The sequence below is a fragment of the Sturnira hondurensis genome, unplaced genomic scaffold (genome assembly GCF_014824575.4).
Source record: "Sturnira hondurensis isolate 20B ecotype Veracruz unplaced genomic scaffold, ASM1482457v3 Scaffold0022566, whole genome shotgun sequence".
Lineage (NCBI taxonomy): Eukaryota > Metazoa > Chordata > Mammalia > Chiroptera > Phyllostomidae > Sturnira > Sturnira hondurensis.
Genome location: NW_028095197.1, coordinates 10,745,057 through 10,754,430, shown reverse-complemented (window position 1 = coordinate 10,754,430; position 9,374 = coordinate 10,745,057). Strand labels below are relative to the sequence as shown.

General features: G+C 47.9%; 1 protein-coding gene across 1 annotated transcript; it reads right to left on the bottom strand.

Moving 5' to 3' along the window:
- Positions 1-1,166: 1,166 nt before the first annotated feature.
- Positions 1,167-9,363, bottom strand: SEC61B (SEC61 translocon subunit beta). Its single transcript, XM_037035773.1, has 4 exons — positions 9,241-9,363; positions 9,007-9,104; positions 4,123-4,224; positions 1,167-1,452 (listed from the first exon to the last, which is right to left on the bottom strand). Exons 1-4 carry the CDS (start codon positions 9,241-9,243, stop codon positions 1,365-1,367), a joined length of 291 nt encoding a protein of 96 aa, XP_036891668.1. The 5' UTR covers positions 9,244-9,363; the 3' UTR covers positions 1,167-1,364.
- Positions 9,364-9,374: the final 11 nt, after the last annotated feature.

Below are 9,374 nucleotides of genomic sequence, written 5' to 3'. Positions count from 1 at the left end.
AAACTACTTATTTATTTTTAGAGAGAGGGGAAAGGAAGGAGAAAGAGTGGGAGAGAAACATCAATGTGTGGTTGCCTCTCACGTGCCCCCCACTGGGGACCCGGCCAGCAACCCAGGCATGTGCTCTGACCAGGAATGGAACCGGTGACCCCTGCTTCACAGGCCCGTGCTCAATCCACTGAGCTACACCAGCCAGGGCCTACGAAATCTTTTTTAATGCCACATACTTTCACCATTTAAAATTGATACCCTGGATCTAATTTACTTTACAGCCAGGACTTAAGGAAAACACGACAAAACTGCTTAACTGTTCTACAATTTTTGTTTGTTGACAAGAAAGCCATTTTCAGAATTATCTGTTTTTTAACTAATACACCTCTTTATCATGTTGTGATTCCCCTGGACAACTAAGGGGATTCCACACGGATCTCTCACCCCTCAGAAAACCTGGCTTAAGAGTCCTGGACTGGTGAAGTCTGCACCTGTAAGCTATTCCTGCTGTTTCCTAGAGTCTACCAGAAACTGAACGCTTATGCCCAAAATGGCAAACATAAGTAAAACCTCAAAATGTTTTATTTTTTGGATGGAACTGTATCAATCAGTTTAGAAATGCTGATATCTCACTCTGATTAAAACAGCCTTTAATTTTCAAAATGAAAATAAAATTTTATTTGAAAAAGCCAACTTATCAAATGAATTCTTTCAAAATAGGTTTGGCAACAAGTGATAAATACAATGGAAGCCCCTGGTCTACACTCATAGAATTAAAAACTGAGAGAGAAAAGGCAACAATATTACCTATGGTTTTAGACACAAAGAACAAAATGAGCAAACACTTCATCCAAGATTTCTGGTTTACGACTTCTAAGACCCGTCCCGGGTACCAGCTGCCTCAGAGCACAGCTCTGCCTACCGGAGTCAAAGGCACGCTCCTTGGAAACCACGCAGTGCCCAAAAAGACAATCACCGGGACAGAAAGACCTAGAAAGAAAACAAGCCAAGGCCAATGACGGCACCTTGGATTTGAAGGACTACATGGTCATATAAAGAAGTGCCAACCCACAAAGGAAATGATCCCACAAAACATGTTTTGAGCACATTTCCTTATCATCAGAAGGCAGAGAGATTGAGGGCCGTAACAGTCAGGCATCAACAACCAGACTTGGTATAAATGAATTAAAAAGTTTATTAGCCATACAAAAAAACTGATTCCTTAAAATCAATTCTCGTTAAGTTCCCTGTAAAACAGTAAACTTACAGAATATTTCTTTCTCATGAACAGAAAATCACTATGCTTTTGGTCCAAGATACATTGGGATTTTTTTTTTCTTCTTCAGATGACAGACAGATGGATGTAGCCAGATCTACGAACGAGTGTACTTGCCCCAAATGTGCAACATAAATACAGAAGCGATGAACAGAAGACTCATAACCAATACTGGAACAGGGCCACTGAAAATAAAAAGAAAAGGCATGCTTACTTTTAATAATAATACATTACTGTACTTCTAATACGAAACATTGCCTGGTGGGGGGAGGAAGAAGAGCATTCAAGAATATTATTTACCTCATTTAAAATATTTCCAAAATTATTACTGTAGACATTTCGAAGGTGTGAAGACAGCATTGTGGTTGTTTAGACAGGAAGAATCTCCTCACCTTTCAGTAAAACGTAACTAAAATTACACAAACAAAATGATCTGATGTCTTGAAGACACGATCTCTCTAATTTCACATATTCAGTATTTTCCATAATAAAAATTAGAAAAATTTCCCAAAACTCTTTAATGCAAATGATCCAATTACAAAACTATTTCAAAGTAAAATTTATTTAAAGACAGCCTTCAATGTCTAGCTTCAATATACGAGGCCTGCAAAGATTAGAATAGTTAGGTTACGAAGTGTTTTCAAATACACGATCCCACTGATAAACTCTTGACATAGGCAAAGCAAATATTTATCTCATAAATGAGTAAAGCTGAGACCAGAGAGACTATTACTTGCCTGAGGACACACAGCCAGAAGGAAAGGAGGGATCTGAGCTCAGGTTTCCTGATTTCATGTATTTCTCGTTTTACTGCTTTAAGATTCCCATCTTCAAAGACCAAACATTTCAGGCAACACATGTTAAATCTGATTCATACTTATGAGGTTTATTACAGGAAGGAAATATATTTTCCTCTCCAACCCATGGGCCCCGCCTTCCTGACTCTTCCTGCCAACACCAGTTCTGGGAATTGGAGATGTCACTTCACCTCCCAGGTACAACTGGGGCCCGCAGAGTGGAAAAGGCCCCAGAAATCTTTGCAACCAAGGCAGTGGATGAACCCAGCGGCACAGTGGAGTAAGAGTCCACTGGGGGACGAGAAACAATGCCCAGAAATCAATGTCCTTGCTCCTCTATTTTGTTCTTTCAAAATCTGCACAATTACAGGAGTAAACAAATTTAAAAACACACAGAAGAAATCTGTATCATGCTGCATTCTGTCAAAGCCCCTACATTACAGCAGCGTTAGAGCCACGTCAGCCACGGAGCACAAAGCTGACAGGGCAGCTCTCAGGGCCCAAAGGCCAGAGTGTGCAAACCATCCCTTCCACGCGGGAGCCGTGACTGTGGCCCGTTTCCTACCTTCTCCAAGCCTCAGTTTCCTCATCAGTAAAGTACAAACAGTCACGGTACTTCTCTCCTAGGGTTACTAAGGTACTAAATAAATTAAAACACAACCAATGCAGGTTTTTAATAAGCTCTCAGGAAATGCTACTATTTTCAAACTGAGAAAAATTCTAAACTCCTACAAAGCACGAAGAACAAACTGAGATGTCCCTTGACAGTTCCAAGACGTGGATTTGTGGATACAAATCCCCAACTGTGTCCTTGTACCATCTCTCTGGTGTGCGACACCGCGCTCCGTGACACTTCAGGGAACAGTCTCCAGCGATTCCTGGGACAGCTCCAGCAGCGACCCGAGCAGGCGGCACCGCAGCAGAAGGCGCAGGGGTGGCACCAGCCAGCTCACCCACAGGACAACAGCTTTTACCAGCTTCTCGAGAAGGCTTTGAAAGGACTTCTCTCTGAACACCCAAAACAATCACCTTTAACAAAGGCCAAGAGGCCGTCCGGATGCGGACGACTCATAAATCCGATGCCAAGAACCACGTCCCGAAGGCATTCTCACCTTCCCACACAAGTCTTTAATTTGTGGTCCAAGCCAAGCTATTAGTCAAGTTAATTAAACTAATCGAAATAAATCTAATTTTGTCTCTCTTCTACCAGACAGACACATGGAAAACAGGATTGAACGTCGGAGTATCTGATTCCAGCCCTTGCCAGCTTATCTTCGACAGAGCTTTGCCTCTCGAAACCCGAGCTTCTCAGTCTTCAGTGTGATGCAGGAGGAGCGGTGGCCACTGGTCCCCACCCACCAGGCTGGGTCAGGAAGCAGCTGCGGGCGGAGTCCTAGGGCCCTGCTTGACCAGCAACCTGTGGGGTGAGGGTGCCACACAGCACTAGAAACCCTGGAAAGTGAGGTGGACCAGGCACAGGCACAGGCGCCCCCAGACGCCCGTTTCCCACCACCTAATGAGCACTCCAAGGCCCAAGAACCTGGAAGGTGATACGCTCACCCTCCAGGGTCAACTCACCAACCACAAAGGGCAAGAAGTCCAGAGAACTTTTGGAAACACAACGCAGTGCAGAAACTTCCATCAGGCTGTAACAGTATCACCTTATGCTTCCAGGAGAGTTTTTAAAAACCACGCGACTCCTATTCAAATGGTTACTCCTGTTTCTCGGTGTGGGACAAGAACACCCACACTGACGAACAGCCATTTCATCAAATGAGGCGGTTTTCCCCCCAGTGCCTTCTGCTCCCATCAGTTACCTTGGCACAGGTACATGACGCCCTTCCCTTGCTTTCTCTCCACCCGCGGAGAGATGCCACGGCAGGCCCCTGACTACGCAGGTGCCGTATGGACAGACCAAGCCCAGCGCACCTGGCACAAACAGAGCAGCTGTGCAGAGCGACTTCAGCCCGGGCCAGCACCACGGGCGGAGGAGGGCGGCAGCGCCCCCGAGCAGCCCTGCAGTGCGGGACAGAACACAGGGCCCGCCCCCAGACTTACACTTTGAGGCCTGGCGAATCCTCCGTGTAGAAGCGCCACATCCCCCCGGTGCCGGCTGAGGTCGTGCGGCCCGCACTCCTCGTCCCGCAGCTGGCATTTTTCCTGTTGAGGGGAAAAAATGTTACAAATGGCCCTTTTTGGAAACCCTTATACTGCCATTATAACCTATGCTACCATCACATAGGTAAAGAACCAAAACAAGGAAAAACTTTTCCTTTGGTTAGTACAGCCTGAACTGTCTTCACGCTACCATGAACTGAGTACCTGCCACAATCTACCCTGGCAAACAGTTGCCATTTCTGTTTTATAAAAGAGGAAAATGAGGCCCAGAAAAGGTTAAACAAAGTGCCTGCCTAAGGCCACATGGCCAATGGGCAGCCAGGCTGGGCTGAGGCCCCACTTCTGACTCCAAAGCCCATCCAGCTGCCCAAACACATGGGCAATGCACTTGAACCATGTGTTTCGATTTCTCTTCACGTGAACTTTTGTGAAGTCAAGTAACAAACCCCTGCTTTAAAAGGCCCCGAATCTACGTACAGCCTGCCTCTGAACGACATGGGGTTGGTTTCGGCTATGTAGGTCCACTTAAACGGAGTTCTTTCTCCCCCAGGCCGTAAATGTATTTTCTCTTCTTTATGATTTTCTTAATAACACTGTCTTTTCTCTAGCCTGCTCTAGTGTAAGAATACAATATATAACATGTGTTAATCACCTCTGGTGTTAGCAAGGCTCCTGGCCAACTGTAGGTTAGGAGCAATTAAGGTTTTAGGGGAGTCAGAAGTTACTTGTGAATTTTTGACTGCCCCTAACCTCCATGTTGTTCAAGGATCCACTGTAATCTGATTTTTAGGTTATTCTAAAATGTTTAGAATTACTGTATTTACTATAAAAGAGTCAAAAAATATTAAGTTTTAACTGTAACCCAGGTCCCGAAATGAAACACACGTTTTCCCAAGCCTTATTTGGTAATAATCTGTTTTCACTGTGGTCATAGGCCACAGGTCTTGGACAGAGAGGTCGGGGTGAAAAACACAGTACACACCCCTCCAGAACATGTCCCTCACTAGGACACTGCAGCTGGGGACATGGGCTACGTCCCGCGGCCAGTCCTGGCGCCCAGATGCAGAGGGCAGCACCACACCGCCCTGCGGGACAGGCGGGGGGGGGGCCTCGGCCTTCCCTCCTCTTCTCATCTCAGTCCCCGAGGGGCCCAGCTGACATCCGCTCTTCCCCAGAACGCTCCTCATCTCACCTTGGCTGCTCCAGCACCAGGACACCAGAGTCCTGGTGCGAAGGGAACAGCCAGAAGCAAGCTTCCTCAGCCTATCCGCCACCGCCTCAGGAACCCTGGGTGAGGGGAGAGGGACAGCCCGGTCCCATCACGGCCCCTCCTCGTTTCCCAAATCCCAGTACGCCCTCTCTGACAATCCCATTCCTCTTATCTGTGGGCTACTGATTCTGGAGTTTTGAAAAGAGAAGGGCATACAAGGAGAAAACAGAAGGGGAAACCTTATCCCTACCTTCTCCTCCCACCGCCCTCCCAAATAGGATCCTAGCCCTGACCTCGCCTTGCCGTGGCCATTAGCCCACACCCTCACGCAACAGCACCGGTCCAGAGCTCGGGCGGCTTGCCCTGCTGCACCTCAGGTTCCAGGAAAAGGCCTGAGTCCATGCTCGAACCCCGGGAGCAATCCGTGCCACACAGCGATTCAGGGCCACTGCTCAACAAAGATCCTATTTCAACTACATTAATTATAGGTTATGTGGTGGCCTGGGAATGTGTAACTCACCTGCAGGACTGTTTGTGATAGAATGGGAAGACTGACTGTAAACTTCAGCAAACATACTGCACAGGGGTTTACAGAGGAATCCACACACCGGGAAGAGCTTTCACCCAGAGATACACGTGTCATTTAGTGTGGGGGGAGGTCCCTGAAACCTTCCTCCCTGTTCTGGAAAGGGAATTTCGGCTGGTAAGTCACAGGCTGAACCAGGAGGACTGGGACCTGTGTGCTGCCCACTGTTCTCACAACCCCCAACCCCAGGTCCTGTCTTCAAAGTCTCATGGAAACTACGGGAGGTTGAAAGGATTAGTCTGGCCTTTTTAAAGATTTCTTATACCTACTAACACATGGAACACAGACAGGATTTGAAAGTCAGGACCCCTAGAAATACCGAAAGGACTCAAAATACCTCCCATACCGCCCCCCACCCCCTGCCCACCCACTGGGAAGTAGGCTGAGGTTAACAGAACCCATTTTAATCTCTATATGGGGTCTATTTCACCCTTTTTTTCTGGCCACTGTGTAACTGCCTCCCTCTTCCTACACCTTAACATAATGGTTTTCATAACTGACATTTCAGGTACTTTGTAACTAACATGACGGCCTCCTGGCTGTTCCTCAAAGCCAAGCTCATTCCCACCTCAGGGTCTTTACACTTAACCATTCCTTTTCTCTAGGCAGGAGCCTACTCCTCCCCCGACCACTGCATGATTTCCTCCCTGGCTTCTTTTAGGTCTCCCCTTGAAGGTCACCTACTCTGAAAACCCTGGCTAAAACAGATACACCCCCACCCCCTAACCCCACCGCTCTCTACCTGCCACCCACCCTTACTTTTCTTCATAGTTCTTCTTGCCTGAAATGACATGATTTCCTTCTTTGCCAGTTTCCCACTGTGGAGTATAAAGTCCATTAGGTAAAACCCTGACTAGCTGCTCACAGATACACCCTCAGAGCCAGAAAAGTGCCTGGCATGTTCCCTCAATAACTATTTGATGGCTATCTTAATATCCCTGGCTATTCTCATTTTAAGAGTCCTGATTCCCATTAATTCTCCTGGAACGGTGTGGAGCTTTTTACGGCTTTACAGTGCACAGTGCGCTACTGCTCCTTTTCCTCCTCATGGCAATCTTCTCCCACGCTCCACTAAGAGCAAGGCTTCTCCACCCCTGACCTGGCCTGACGTGAACCCTCTCACCGTGTAGCCTCCAAGGTACTGCCTCTACTGCACCATGGAGCACGGAGAGAGAATGCAAAACTGTATGCTTCATATTCCAAAGCATCACCTTCAACTTTTTAAACCATCAGCTTCAACTTTTTCAGAGAGACTTACAAAGCAAGGATGTATTCCTAGCCGGCCAACACCTATTACGTCACAGGCATTACGTAACACTTAGAGTGCCAAAACGGTAGAAGGGAACGCCACTGTCTCTCTCAACACACACACCCAGGATGTGTCTGGTTACATCGGCCCCAGCCAGACTGGACCCTAAATGCCACCAATGCCCACAACCTGAAGGCTGCATCTGTCCTCAAATGTTTATGTTTCTCCACTTCATCTGTGCAGCAGCTATTTCACTTTTATCTAGTAAATGTGTTACTTCATTATCTTTACATTTGGTCAATATGTGGTTTCTTTTTTTCTTCTTTAAAAATTCTGAGATGGCCAGACTTCCCTGCCTTGGGACTACCAGTTCTTATTAACCAGACCCACTTTCAAGGAGCTCTGCCTGCAGGAGGCTCCATCCCAGCACAAAGGACCCGTGGAATCCCGGGTGGAAGGGGACAGCAACCCAAACCACAGAACCCAAACCACAGCCTGGCACACTTTCCAGCGGGTCCATCCCAGCCTTCCCCCGAACGTCTCAGTGACAAGGAACTCTCAATTGTTTGGGATAACCCTACCGTTTCACAGAGTTATATCAGAATTGCTTTCCTCTGAGCAGAAAGCTGTCTCCTGCAAGTTCAAACTGTAAGTTTTATATCTACCTACGGTAGCCAACAAGAATCTCACCATTCTTCACATCCTTATGAACAGTTCTCACGTAACCCCTCAAGGTCTTACCCTCTCAGGATAAAACCCCACTTGTTCCTAAAAAATGTCCCAAGACAACAGGGTTGCTTGACTCCTTCCTTCCTTCATCACTTATCGTGCCAAGCCTCACAGCAGCACAGAGGTTGACTTGGACAGTTCCTACCAAAGTCTAATACAGAAATAAAGGCTGTTACCACGACATGAATGAAATGCTTTGAGAGCAAAAGGGAAAAGTAGCTACTGCTAATTTTGGAAACAGGGCAGGCCTCAAGAGGGAATAACCTCTGCGCTTAGTCTTGAAAGAATAAACAGAAATTGTGTGTGGGGGGGAGGATATTCATAAAATAATAATTAGTTCACTATTGCTGGATCACAGGAGAAAAGACACTGTTAGGCTGAAAAAAAAACTATCAAGGACCTTGCTATCCTTTTGTTTAATAAAAAGAAACTAACAGAGAAACTACGCAGATGAGTGACAGAACCACAGCACAGGATGGACTGGTGTGGAAATGACCGGGAGAGTACAAGAGCCAGGAACAAAACGCCAAGGTCTAAACGAGAGACGCTGACGGCTAAACTGCGGCAGCAGCGATGAAGACAAAGAAATGATGAGCAGGTTTCTGTGTGTAACTTAAAGTTTGACAAATAGCTGGACAGAGACAGGGCATAAGGAAAAACTCAAGATGCCGCTCAGGTCTTGGCTTTGGGTGACCGAGTGCACAGCAGTGCCATATGGAAGTAAAGTCAAGTCACTGGGAGCAGGGGCGGGGATGATGGGACAAGTCTTGTGAACTTGAGTGCGAACGGGACCTTGAGGTAGAAATGTCAGTGCAAAGCTCAGGGCCAGAGACACCAGCTCAATGGCATCGGTTTGCTATGAGTTGTCTCTGACCCAATTCCACTTCTAGTCTTTTTTTAAGTGGTAGCCATTACCCACACGACTGCGTCACACAAGGCTCGTTCTGTCCTTATAATCTTAACATCCCGGTGTCTCCTTCTCAGAACCAGGGGGATTCTTGGGCCCCATCTCTCCCGGCCCACAGCCAAGAGGGTCGCAGGGATCCTTACCTCTGCCGGACCGTGGAACCCGCCGCCCGGGCGGCCACTGCTTTACTGGGAGAGCGTCCTGAGGAGCCCACGTTAGTGCCACTGGGGGTCGGACCGGGCTGTGGAGGGAGACAAGGAGACAGACGGGTGAGCGCCGCCCGCCGGCCCCCAGACCCCAGGGGGCAAGGCGTAAGGGAGAAGTCGGGGCGCCTGGGAGAGACGGGGACTAAGGAAGAACGGCTGAGGTCGCCATACCATGCTGGAAACTGGAGGGTGGCAGGGCACCGACACAGACAGCAGGAAAGCGAGGGAGCACTCAAAGGACCAGCGCCTGGAGAATCGGGTGCACGGAAGGTTTCAGGCCCCGCCCTCAGACCGGCTGGCCGGGT